Raw genomic sequence first — 12,981 nt, 5'->3', positions numbered from 1 at the left:
CTTCTATTTCCTTAGGTGATATAGGACTGTTTAGGTCATTAATCTGATCCTGATTTAACTTTGGTACCTGGTATCTGTCTAGGAATTTGTCCATTTCCAACAGGTTTTCCAGTTTTTTTGAGTATAGCCTGGATCTCTCTATTTCTTCTTAGTTTTAAATGTCTGTTTTCCTGCTTAAACAAATGGTTTGTGCACTTAATCCCACCCTAAGCTACCTGAGGTCTGTATCCTTCTGATGTTGAAGATCTTGATCTGAGACCCCCTAAGAATGTACATGATGTGCATAGAAATGTGAAATGTGAGCTCTTCCTAAGTTCTTTCCACAGTTATTATGCGCCGACTGTATCCAAGCACTGAGTTTTAGTTGTGCAAGCAGTGGCACAAGAACGGCCTCAAGGATAAAACTGTCCCTCAAATTGCACAGTAAGACCCTGTCTCCAAAACAATTAGCAGAACAAGGATCTCTCAGATAACTGGCACTCTAATAATCAATGCCAATAAGTAGAATGGCAATTATAATCTAGGCTAACAAATTACTATGCTCAGGGTACTACAGGGACAGAGGAAAGAGGCAACCAGTTCCGGTACTAGACTAATCAGCATTGGAAGGAAAGAGTGCCAGAGTTAATATCTGTCAGAGGAGAGGGGAGACAGTCAAGCCGAGTGTGCTGACACACAGCTATAATCCCAGCACTTGGTAGGCTGAGGCAGGAGGATCACACCTTTGAGGTTATTGCTGTCTATATGGTGAGTTCCAGGCCCAGCCTGGATGGCATAACAAAAAGAGCCTATCAAAATAAAGATTTAAGTAAAACCAAAGGATTTGACCAGACAAGAAGTCTTAGAAGACTGTAGTGTTTTGCCTGGTGCAAGAATGTTGGTGGGAACCCTAGCTCAGCTCTGGAAGTACAGAATTGAGCAGGCATCTCTGTGCCAACGTGATGAGTCACTGTCACATCCCAAGGGCACCCAGGGATCACCAAAATAGTTTTAAAAGGATAACTACATGCATATTTGTGCTTTTAAATGACCACTCTGGCGGTAGAATACACGGAATACGGCGAGGTTGGACACAGGAAGACCACACTGAAACACCAGTGATAATCAAGGACGTTGCCAGGTGACGGCAGAGACAGGGAGAGAGGGAGGTTCATGACACACTAACAAGGTAAAGCTGATGACTGGATCGCTGGGTGTGTAGAGTAAGTTGAGAACTACCTAGAGTGACACTTGGCTTGAGTGTCTGACTGAGCGAACCGAGTGCCTGAAACAGCAGGTGTGAGGCACACACAAACCTGGGGAAACTGAGGGCACAAGCTGAAGAGTGTTTGAGGTGAAAGCTAGGTGTGTGTTTAATGGAACATGCTGGCGAGGATGTAACAGGACAGATGGCCCTGTGGGTCCGAAGACCCGGAGAGGGCTAGGATGGAAGCATCCCTTGTGTAAAGACCACAAAAGCCTTCTAGAAATCAAAAGCCGATACGCAAGCAAGGCTACACAGGCGCACAGTCAGAATGACATTCACGATGGGCTCCTCTGCCTGCCTCGTCCACTTCTAACCGGGAGAGTGTGTGGAGCCAGAGAATGGAATCCAGAGCCAGATCCCAGCTTCCCCACTTAAAGGGCGTAGAATAGAGTAGGACGGAATGGGGTGGGACGGGATCTGAGGGATTCTCTCTAGCCTCTATTCACACTCTTCATCTGAATGCTAGATACTAATTCCCACATTCATGTTTAGGCCGGCCAAGCCTCAGGCAGACTCGGGCTCATGTGTGCCCAATCACCCTCTCAGTCACTAGGTTTAGCTTTTGTCGCAAGTTCAGAATTCCTCTAGTGGAGCCCTGGTTCTGTCCTGCCCATTGTGACCTTAATCTCTGTGCTCTCCACCAAACATTCCGGGTACAGCAGGGTCCTGGCACCGCAGACAGACTGCATCAATCCAGAAGCAGCCGAGCCAAAAGACACCTGAGCAGGTTTTAGAACCTTAGAACCTATGGGTAAGATAAGAGCGCCTGGGCTGAGGCACAGAGTTGTGGATTATGCCACAGCAGGAATTTGTTCACTCAGTCAGTCAGGAGGTCTATACTCTCTGACATTTCTTTCATGGCAGGATTAGAGCTATAGATGAAAATATAGATCCCGCCTTTGTGGGGAAGCTGGGGACAACTTTTAGAAGAGGTGACACTTCCATTGAGACCTTCAACAGGTGTGATCCTATAGCTACGGCTCCTCCATGGGGACTCAGGCCAGAGTCTGGACTAGAAATTAGGATAGTCTCTGCTCTCATGAAGAAGCAGGAGGCTGTCCAGCTCTCCTGTCACCTCTGCCCAGCCCTGTCCTGGACTTGCCACAAAGCTGAATTCTTTCAGCCCCCACTGCTAAAACCAGGGTCTTGTAACTGCCTGTCAGTGCCCCTCTTCAGGGACACTAGCTTCCTTTTTCTCTCCAGATGCCCTTTCCATTCCTTACAACTTAGATTATCTTGATCTTCCGGTCATGACTTCTGACAGGTCCCTTTCTCCTGATCTCTGGAGAGCCATCAGCCACCCTTCTCAGAATCATTGAGGGCATTAGTTACATGACACTAGGACACAGGGGCACTGCGGGGGTGTCAACCTGGCCAGTGAGGGAGCAGGCATTCTCCCTCCTCTGCACACCAGATATGGCCCATTTCTAGCCTGTCTCCAGGGTCCTTCACTAGCAATTCTCTTCATGAACCAATTCCCATCACCTACTATCCTCTTGGCCAGTTAGCTTATCTCTTGCTCACCGTTGACACCTCAGGCTGGACTCTGGCATGGAGAGGGGAGGAGGTAAGAAACCCTACAGTCATGGGGCCCTCCTGTTCACCTTCAGTGTTTTCTATAATCTCCCTGCTCCAAAACAAGACTGCCTTCAGTTGTCTCTCATAGGCTGGCAAAGAGTGGATCCCAGGATGGGAAGGGAACCAATGATTCTTTGCGATAAGAGAATTTAAAAAAAAAAAAAAATCTAAGAGCCGGAGGTGAGCAGGGTGGTAAGTTCCCCACCCCCACCCCCCACTCCAGGGGGATCCATCTGAACACTTACTTGTAGGGAATTTAGGATTTCTTTTCCTTTTTCAGTCTTCCCTGTTACTCCATATGTAGGTATCTACATTGGCTGGCGCTGCCCGCATTACTTATGGGACTGTTTCCGGATAGGAGACGAGTCCAAGTGCTTTTGTGGACATTTGTTGAGAGAACACCAGATCATCTCAGGTAGGAAAGAAGTTGCCAGACTCTTGTCAGATATGGAGGGGGCTGCTGTAGTCTGGGCTCTTGAAGGGAGAGACATCGGGGAGAGATCTGCATAGAAAGGTTGGGTCTTGCCCGGTGCTGGTTTCTAATGCTCGACCATCTCCGTTCTCCAAGATCTGTCAGTGCCCTGCAGTGTGAGCCAGTGCAGGTGCCTCATGTTTTGTTTTATCCCATCACGCCCAGAGGAGGTGGGTGAGTTCTGGCTCAAGAAACGGGCCACCTTTGACCCCAAGGCCTGGAGGGCCCAATGTCGCTGTAAACACACTCACGAAGAACATGCAGCCACCGGAGCTCATCCTTGCAGACACCATGGTAACTCTAGTACAAAGGGGTGCCTGGGAGGGGAGAGGGGGTATGGGATGAAGACAGGTGTGTGGTAAGGAAGAGGTGAGGCCCTAGAACCCCTTATATTCCTCTTGGGTGGGAGGGGGTATGGGGTGAAGACAGGCATGTGAGGAAGAGGTGAGGCCCTAGAACCCCTTATATTCCTCTTGGGTGCTTTTCCATCCTAGGCTGTTTCTGCCCCTCTTTTGAGTCTAATTTCCTCTGTGTGGCCTGCGACCGGCGCTGGGAAGAACACGAGACGTTCTTTGAGACTGGAGATACCAGGAGAAGAGGAAAGAGACCTTATGGTGAGGGAACAACATGGGACAGGGGACCATGCCAGCATCTGTAAGCAGAAGGTCAGGCAGAAAGGCACTCCCACCTTCTCCCACATCCTCTCCGGGTCTTATGTTCCCCAGCCTACCCCGCATCCCATGCCTGCATCCCATGCCTGCACTGCCTTCCATCCCCAGGAGCAGACTGTGTGCCTTTTGCAGAGATGCCTGCCCTTCAAGATGCCATCCTCACTAACTCAACCTTGAGGCCCTCCAGACTCAGGGTGTCTCTGACCACCCCAGTTCCCACCCTAGATCCCTTGCATTTCCTGGCCCAAGTGACCCCCACGCCTGACCCTGTCACCTCTGCTCTTCCCTCCTCCAGGAGCAAACAACATCAAGAGCTGGCACAAGACTTACTGAGCCTGGGCAAGATCAGCAATAAAGTGGAAACCAATAGAATCTGACTTGGCTCTCTGTGGAACAGGTAGCGTCAAGACTCAGTGTACACTCAGCTCTAACTACTGGCAAGAGACAGCACCAAGCCCAGTGAAGGCTGACTCTGGCCATCTTCCTCTCTCGTGGCTACTTTCAAGCTCCTGGCCTTGACACCAGAAGACTGGCTTCAAGAGAGCCAATAGGAGAGTGGAAAATAGACTAGGCAGTGGTTTGTGTTGTAACTGGAATTCCATAAGGCAAAGACATTGAAATTAGGAGATCTTTGGAGACTTTGGGCAGTGGTTTTACACTGCCATGGTGGAGGAAAACTCCAAATATTCATGACTTTGAAGGAGTTCCTTCAAGGAGGTTGGGTAAGACATAGAGGAAAGAAATCAAACAACACCCAAAGTAGGCTGTAGATCAAAGTAGTGATTTTTAAAGAAGGAACATGGGAAGGGGCCATATACAAAAGGATCCTGAAGGGTGCAGAAGAGGAGAGAAATGCTTGGTGAGACAAGATCTCAGGTGTGGAAGAAAGGATGAGGTTAAGGCTCTGATGAAGAGACACCTCATTTCTTAAAACACAGAAGGAAGTGTGAGATGCAGGGAGCAGGGACTCCTAGAAGTTCCCTTCTGATGACACAGCACTCCCTGGGAAAGAGAATTAGTGAATTAGTGGACAGTGGGAGACTGGATGAGGAAAGCGAGCAGTGGGGGAGGATGACGGAAGGAATTGGAGGGAACACGACAAGTGCAGCGTGGATTCATGGGGTTGGCAGTGAGAATCTGCTTAGAGACGAAAGGGAAAGTTTAAATTAGTGGGTACACATGGGATGCTGTTGGGATAGTGAGGAAAAGAAGGCAAAAGACATGGGACTGAAGAAGTGAAGGGAGAAGATGTCTCAAGTGGAGAAAAGCAATGTCAGGGAATAACTGCCAGGTGATGGGAGTCATCAAAGGGATAAGGAATCTTATTTGAGGTCCAGGAGCAGGTGTATGGCATGCACTGCAGCACAGGGCCTGAGGAGCAGGCAGCACGGGGCCTGCGGAGCAGGCAGGTTGCAGAGAGCAGCTGCAGGTGGTGGCAGGTGTTTGGAATAAAGAGTCCACGCCAGGGTCAGGTTTGAGTCAGGGTCAAAATCATGGATGTCAGGGAGTGACAGAACTCCATAGGTGATTTTATGGCCACAGGACAGTCTGACAGTGGTGGGCTTTGTGATGCCAGGTCCCCTCTTTGCCGGATCTACAAAACAAATAACCTGTGTAGCCTGCTCTGTGTGAAAACCCAAAGAATTACCCAGCTCTGGAGCTCAGCCCCCTCAGATCTCCACCTCTTCTCATCCCAGCCCACTGATCCCCACTTCTCAGGGGGCAGCTTTCAAGTCTCACATCTAGAGCTCAAGGGCAAGGTGACCTTCCATTCCCTCATATTTAGAAAGGTCATTTATAAAGAAAGGATACAGCCTAGATTGCTAGGATCCCAGGGCAAAAAGCATATGGTGACATATCAGCCTCTGAAGGGGGAGTGGTTCTCTAATAATATAGTTATGTAAAAGAGATCGATTGTCTTAACTCCAAAAGCTTCTCAGCATTGGTGGTATGGGCTGTGATAAGCATATAAAACTAATTCAGTTAATAGTTACTGTGATTAGGTCCCTGGGGACACCGTGTGTAGCCATTGCAAAGTGTATAAACTACAGTAATCTGAAAGACACAACAAGGAGCATGACATTTATTACTACATATAAAAAGCTGCAGAACCCCAAAACACCAAATACTCAGTCAGCTGTTGAGCATTTATGTATCAGACCATGTGCAAAAACATAACAGCCTCTAAAGATATGATAGTAACTTACATTATTGCACCAGACCAGAACTCTCCGGGTGGTAGAGGGGTGGGGTAGGGGGATACTAATGTTTTTCTTGAGACTGAGTCTTGCTGTGTAGACCATTCTGGCCTGGAAATCATGAGTGATCCTCCTGCCTCTGCTGCTCAAGGGAAATACTGTGTTTCTTTCTTTCTTTCTTTTCTTTTTTCTTTTCTTTTCTTTTTTTTGGTTTTTCGAGACAGGGTTTCTCTGTGTAGCCCTGGCTGTCCTGGAACTCACTCTGTAGACCAGGCTGGCCTCGAACTCAGAAATCAGCCTGCCTCTGCCTCCCAAGTACTGGGATTAAAGGCGTGCGTCACCACCGCCCGGCAATACTTTGTTTCTTATTTCAAAACATGATGCAGAACTGGCGAAATGGTTCAGTGCTTGAGTGCTTGCTACACTTGTAGAGGACTGAAACTTGATTCACATCAGGAGGCTCACACTATCTGTATGTAACTCCAGCTTTAAGGAGGAATCTTTGGCACCCTCTTCTGGCCTCTACAGGCACCCACATGGGCTTGCACATACACCCACACGTAAACGTATAAATCTTTAAGGGCTGGAGAGATGGCTTAGCAGCTAAGGGCATATACTGAACTTGGAGAGCACTGGAATTCAGCTACCAGCACCTACATCAGGTGGCTCGCAACAGCCTGTAACTCCAGCTCCAGGACATCCTACGCCTTATAGCATCCATATGCACATAACCCACAGGCGTACACACACACACACACACACACACACACACACCATTTTTGTATTTAAAAAAGTGTATACAATCAGACCTGCCTCACTGAAAATGCTAGGCACAGAGATAACGACACCACACACCACTTATGAAGTGGAGAAAAGAATAACGCATAGTATAATATACATCCTCACTCGTTTAAGAAAAAAAAAATGCCCTGAAAACTGATGTAAGTGCAAAACTGCAAAGTGTAAATCTCTGCAGTGGTCCAAAGGCTGAAATTGTTAAGAAAAGACTAGGTGCCTGCCCCACAGATTGGAAAAAAAAACAACCCGGTCCCAATTCACCTTGAGCCCCGCCCATGTGGCTTCGGGAGCCAATAAACACCTAATGTCCTCAGAACCCCGCCCTCCTGTCCAATGCGGAGATGGGTCTGCGCTACTTTTAGCCTTTTGTGCAGCAGGTGGAGAGGCCCCGCCCTCCCCCTTCCCCTCTCCCCTCTCCCCTCTCCCCTTGCCAAGAGGGGCCAGAGCTAAAAGGGACAGGCAGAGAACGAGCAAGTCCCACCCACTCGGGAACCACAACGTATGCTTGGTCAAGGTGGTGAACCTGAGTTCATTAGGAAACTATCCCACCCCTAGGTTTAGTCCTTCCAATGGAATGGGAACGTATCTCAGAGTGAAACTGCGTAGGGACCCAATGGGAAAAGAATTTTCACGCTACCAAACAAAAATTGGCCCTGCGTTCGCAGAGGCAGCCAATGAGATGTACGACGGGACCCGCCCTCCCAGCAGGCCACGGCCAATGGGGCTGCGCCTGCAGGCGACACTCTCGGGAAGATGGCTGCTGCTGTGCTGCTGGCCGTGGGCTTGCGCGCTGCGCGCAGAACCCTGGCGGTCGCCACGTCCCGGGGGGCGCAGGTGAGAAGCAGCCAGAGGGACGAGGGGTCTTGCAGGCACTGGCGCATTCCGGGGCCGGGCCGGCACACTCATCCCCGCGGAGCCACTGCCTCGGCCAAGGGTCAAATTCCGGGACTCTGCGGGCGGGCGTAGAAACTCGAACTGAGAAGCGATCTGCCTGCGACCGCTTCGGGGAACAGCCCGGGGGTGCGTCTCGGTTGAGATGAAGCGGGTGCTGCTGTCCGGGAGCCTGCTCTAGGCTGCTTCAACCGTACCCCCCCCCCCTTGCAAGAAGTGAGTGCTCCCTTCCGGGAGCTAGCCGGCTGTCTTCCTCGGACCTCTGATCCTATAATGTTCACCGATTTTGCTCCTTCATCTTCCACACACCACCACACGCAGCAGCGATTTCATTGACCCCACTGTTTTCGCTTCAGTGTAAAACACTGACTCCAGCCCTCTCTGAACCGGTGGGAAACTGGGATATCCCTACCTATTACCCCCTCAGGTACAGCCTAGTTCACTCAGCTGAACTCTTCCGTAACTCCGCTGTTTCACATGACTGGAACTGAAAATCCAGTGTACAAGCCAAGCATGGTGGCGCATTCCTGTAATCCTGGCAATGTGGGAGACTGAGGCAGCAGAATGTCCAGGACTGCGCCAGCTTGGCCTGCGTAGGAACACTAACAGGAAAGCCGCACAGTAAGATTTGACACCCAAATGAGAGATCAGCCAGTGTCAGGGCAAATGCATTAAATCAAGTAACGAGGCTTAAACATCAGAAGACAGCGTAGTAGAAATAACATTTAAAAACAGTAAAGCGTTTCAACCCTCTTAGGACCGGGATTCAAACCATGCTTTGAAGTTGTCAGGGGCATTCATCTGATGAATTCAAGGGTAGCATTGGAACTGAGGCCTCAATGTTGTCTTGCTTTGGGGGACAGGGTCTTATGTATCCCACACCAGCCAAGAGTTTCTAAATGTAGCCGATCCTCCTGCCTCGCCGTCCTAGGTGCTGGCATTACAAATGTACGACTCCACACCCAGACAGAAAACTCACTCTTGAAACTGCCCTTCTGGGTCCTTCTTATCTGAGCGGTGCTAGATTTCTCAGGCACTGTTACAGGAATCAGTTGCACTCCCAAATCCTACCTAGAAATCACTGCCTGTTCTGTCACCTGACCTACGATACGCTTCAGGCTCTGAAAGTCAGCAATTTTTCCTTGGAGTGAAAAGCACTAATAGGTTCTTAGAAGAATGACATTAGTAACACTCAGAGCCCAGCATCTTTCAACCCCAACTAAGTGTTTGGGAAAATTACTGCCAGCTCTCTCCCTTGGGGTCACCCGCCCCACCCTCAGGTCCGAGGAAACGCAGGGAAGTCCGACGGGAGTGAAGTGGCCAAGGCCCAGAAAGCAGCTCCCGGAGGAGCATCACCCACCATCTTCTCCCGGATTTTGGACCGGAGCCTCCCAGCTGACATTCTATATGAAGATCAGCAGGTGGGAGAGGGGTCCCCTTAGAGCCCAATCCTCTTGTGAATGTCATGGGTGCCATGGTGCCTGATGGAGTAACACCAACCTCTCACCTGTCACTGCTCCCAGTGCCTTGTGTTTCGTGATGTAGCTCCTCAGGCTCCTGTGCACTTTCTGGTCATTCCTAGGAAGCCCATTCCTCGAATTAGCCAGGCTGAGGAGGACGACCAACAGGTGAGGAAAACAGGGGCGGGGGGCGGGGCTTGTCTGGGAGGAGCCTTGGATTATTTGGCTCCTACCGGGAAAGCCACCTCTGCCCTCTCCCTTTAGCTTCTAGGACACTTACTCCTTGTGGCCAAGAAGGTAGCACAGGCCGAGGGTCTGAAAGATGGGTATCGACTTGGTGAGTGGCTTTTGTCCATGAATCCCTATTACTTGATGTGATCTTTTTCTTGTTTCGACCTTTTTCCCCCCTGTGACCCTGATCCCTAACCTCAAGCTCTGTTTCAGTGGTTAATGATGGCAAGATGGGTGCACAGTCTGTGTATCACCTGCACATTCACGTACTTGGAGGCCGACAGCTACAGTGGCCTCCTGGCTAAACCTGCCAGCTGGCCAAGGACCACAGGCCTGGATGCTTGGACGGAGAACAGGAAAAGGAATCCTGTGGTGTTAATAAACTTATTCTCCCTCAATTTTGTATCCCTGTCTTAAATATGTAACAAATTTATACCAAAATAAGTGAAAGAAAATTGATTCAGAACTGTGAGTTCTCTTGACCATGGTGAGACTAAAAGACCCTAAGACCCAGTCAGTGGTTAAAGGAGTATATGGTGCAGGTCTGCTAGTGTCTAATGGTTCACTCTAGGACAAACTACTAGAAAAGAAAAAAAATAACAGTAGAAATTTGCCTGGATGACTAGACAGAGACATGTCTATTGTACCATATTCCCTTCCATTTTGCTGTTATCTGCATCTCTCTCTCTCTGTGATAAGGATCGAACCCAGGACCTTGGGTACTCCTACCAATGAGCTGCATTTTCAGACCCTGTTTCATATATTTTTATCCTTAAACTTTAAAAAAACAAACAAACAAAAAACTGCTCTTTCAACTTAGGGAATGAACCAAACAGGAGTTCATACTGATGCCGTCCTGGCTTTTCTCCAATGCATCCCCATAGTCACCTTAGAACTAATCAATCAAGTTGGGCATGAAGGCGAGAGTTCAGATGAGTGGAACCTTAAAAGCCCAGGTGAGGCAGATTGGAGCCGGGACTATTGGAGAGCACCAAGTCTAAGACTTCCGCCCCTGGAGAAGTTTGTTGATCTCCCCTACCCGCCACCCTCGGATCCGCCCAGCGCTAGTTGTGCGCAGTCTCCTGAAGCTGTTTGCCGTCTCTATGGCAACCCGGTAGGTGGCGTCTGAAAATGGAGACCACCGAGTCTACAGAGGGATCTTTGTCGCGGTAAGAGCCGTGGAGAACAAGGGAGGTCAACGGACTAACTTTGCAGCAGTTTTGACAACCTTGATGTGTTCGTGTCTTCCAGATCTTGTGATGTACAGCCCAGCTCTGAAAGACTAGATACCACTTCAGAACCCGTTCCTTCTTCGAGTAGTAGTCCCAGGTCTACTGCCCCGCCTGCCAGGGCTCCTGAGCAGTATTCTGTGCTGACAGAGCCCTCTTCTGACAGTCTTTACGAGGCACCCTGCCCTCCATCCCATCATAGAGGCCATGGGTTTGGCTTTCAGCCCTTCTATGTTTCTTGTATTCCTCAGGATCCCTGTAATAGGGCAGACCTCGGCTCAAGAGCTGATCCTGCCTCTTCTTATCCTTGTCAGAGCTCTGTTCATGACTCTAGCTCTGGCACTTGTGGTCTTTGCCAGAGCTCTGAGCCTAGCCAGGGTTCCGGTCCCACCTCTGGGCCTGCTCCTGCCTCTGGACCTAGTCTTGTCTCTGGACCTGATTCTGCCTCTGGAGCAGTTTCTTCTGCCTCCGGACCTGCTCTGACCTCTGGACCTGGTCCTGCTGACCCTGGACCGGGTCCTAAGGGCACCTGCATTCCTCAAGGGTACAGATGTGTCCCAGTAGATCTGGTCCCTGATTATAGTGCATGGTGTCAGCACTTACACTGGAAGCCACAACGCTCCTGGGAACCTCTACAAGTCTCAGAACCTGGAGTGAGAGGGCCACGTAAACCTCTAGAACCTGGAGCATCCGGACCGTGTGAACCATGTGAACCATGCGAACCATGTGAACCTTGTGAACCATGTGAACCATGTGAGCCTCCTGAGGTTGAATCTGAGGAAATTCTCTGTAAAACACGGCCACGTGGCCAGTGCCTCCTCTACAACTGGGAGGAAGAGGTATGAAGGTTTGATCTGCTCTCTCTTCCTAAAGGCCTGCCCCAATTTCCTAGGGAAGCCAATAGTTTGTGATGAGGGTCAGTATGAGAAGGGAACTCATAGTTACTTAACCTGGGGTCCGCAGAGAGCCACCAACCAGCTGGATCAAATCCCTCCATTGCAAGATGGCTCTGAGAGTTACTTCTTCCGACACGGACATCAGGGTCTGCTGACCCTGCAGCCCCAGTCACCCATGTCTTCTAGCACCACCCAGAGAGACTCATACCAGCTCCCAAGACACGTCTGTCAGCCACTTCGAGGTGTGAGCATGAGAGACGGGGGACCAGAAAGAACCCAGGAGACAGAAAAGGGGGACAGGACTTCCTGGTGGGGTTGTGGATTGTTTGGTGGCTATAAGGGCAACCCCCAAGATTCCCCTTCCTTTCTCAACTCATTTCTGGAGCTGGTTCCTGACTAGATTCCTCTTCTGTCCTCTCCCAGGGAAGCGTGAAGCCATGCTGGAGATGCTCTTGCACCACCAGATCTGGTGAGAGCCTGGGAAGGGGGGAGGGGAGGAGGGAAACCAGGGGTGGGGGTGTGGGGGATGGACTTGACCTCTACCATGGCTACATAGTGAAGAGGTGCAGGCAGAGCAGGAACCTGCAAGGAAGCTCTTTGAGACCGAGTCGGTAACACACCATGACTACAGAGTGGAGCTGGTACGAGCAGGGCCTCCTGCTCCAACAAAGGTGAGAACCCAGCCTGCCCTTCTTGTCCAGGAGTGGGACAGCAGCAAGCCCGGAAGTTTAGAGAGTGTCAAAGGCCAGGAGTTAGTTAACTCAGTACCTCCTCCCCCACAGCCTCATGATTACCACCAGGAGCAGCCTGAGACCTTCTGGATTGAACAGGCAGCAAGGCTACCGGTGTGTGGGGGTGACTAGGTACTGGGGTGCGGGAGGGGCTCTTATGTTCTGGCCTGGGCAAGGGTGGCATCTGTCCTGATCCTGGCACTCCCCCAGGGTGTCAGTAACATCAGGACACTGGACACACCATTCCGGAAGAACTGCAGCTTCTCAACGCCAGTGCCCTTGTCACTGGGGCAGCCCTTGCCATACGAGCTTGAGAGCGGCCCCCACCAAATGGGGGTAATGTCTTCCCTTGCCTGTCAGGGAGGAGGGCAGGGGTGTGGAAGGAAGAGAACAACTCCAATCTAAGAATCGCGGAGAGAAGCAGACATGTGGGATTTGAAATCTGTTCCTGTTTATACTACAGAGGTAGATCGGATGGAGTTGATTCTCTGTCCTTGGTGAGGGGTTTTACATAAAGCACTCTTATCCCTAAGCTGCTGATTCATTGATTCTGTGACTAACTATGTCCACAACCAGTATC

At 50.2% G+C, this 12,981-nt stretch overlaps 3 protein-coding genes across 6 annotated transcripts in view; all 3 read left to right on the top strand.

The window, feature by feature from the left end:
• The window catches only part of Fam221b (family with sequence similarity 221 member B), a 6,792-nt gene extending 2,463 nt beyond the window's left edge, over positions 1-4,329 (top strand). Inside the window, exons 3-6 of the mRNA XM_021222467.2 lie at positions 3,129-3,239; positions 3,393-3,590; positions 3,791-3,910; positions 4,263-4,329. Of these exons, the coding sequence (XP_021078126.1) occupies positions 3,129-3,239; positions 3,393-3,590; positions 3,791-3,910; positions 4,263-4,300 (467 nt within the window). The 3' untranslated portion in view covers positions 4,301-4,329. The remainder of the gene's footprint in view (positions 1-3,128; positions 3,240-3,392; positions 3,591-3,790; positions 3,911-4,262) is intronic.
• Positions 4,330-7,682: 3,353 nt separating this feature from the next.
• Hint2 (histidine triad nucleotide binding protein 2) lies at positions 7,683-9,943 on the top strand. The gene is made up of 5 exons (XM_021222378.2): positions 7,683-7,797; positions 9,135-9,275; positions 9,378-9,482; positions 9,579-9,651; positions 9,759-9,943. The coding sequence occupies exons 1-5, from the start codon at positions 7,717-7,719 to the stop codon at positions 9,848-9,850; spliced, it is 492 nt and encodes a 163-aa protein (XP_021078037.1). The 5' UTR covers positions 7,683-7,716; the 3' UTR covers positions 9,851-9,943.
• Positions 9,944-10,042: 99 nt separating this feature from the next.
• Positions 10,043-12,947, top strand: Spag8 (sperm associated antigen 8). Of its 4 annotated transcripts, XM_021222145.2 has the most exons (7): positions 10,043-10,714; positions 10,797-11,613; positions 11,738-11,912; positions 12,094-12,139; positions 12,227-12,341; positions 12,453-12,515; positions 12,612-12,947. In XM_021222145.2, exons 1-7 carry the CDS (start codon positions 10,677-10,679, stop codon positions 12,804-12,806), a joined length of 1,449 nt encoding a protein of 482 aa, XP_021077804.1. In that variant the 5' UTR covers positions 10,043-10,676; the 3' UTR covers positions 12,807-12,947. The 4 variants fall into 4 exon arrangements, with proteins under 4 accessions (XP_021077804.1, XP_029389146.1, XP_029389147.1 ...); XM_029533286.1 differs by having other exon boundaries at positions 10,043-10,659; positions 12,227-12,515; XM_029533287.1 differs by lacking the exon at positions 12,227-12,341.
• Positions 12,948-12,981: the final 34 nt, after the last annotated feature.

This window comes from Mus pahari, chromosome 22 (assembly GCF_900095145.1).
Source record: "Mus pahari chromosome 22, PAHARI_EIJ_v1.1, whole genome shotgun sequence".
In the NCBI taxonomy this organism is placed as follows: domain Eukaryota; kingdom Metazoa; phylum Chordata; class Mammalia; order Rodentia; family Muridae; genus Mus; species Mus pahari.
The sequence above is the reverse complement of the archived record's forward strand: the minus strand, read 5'-3'. Positions and strand labels throughout refer to the sequence as shown.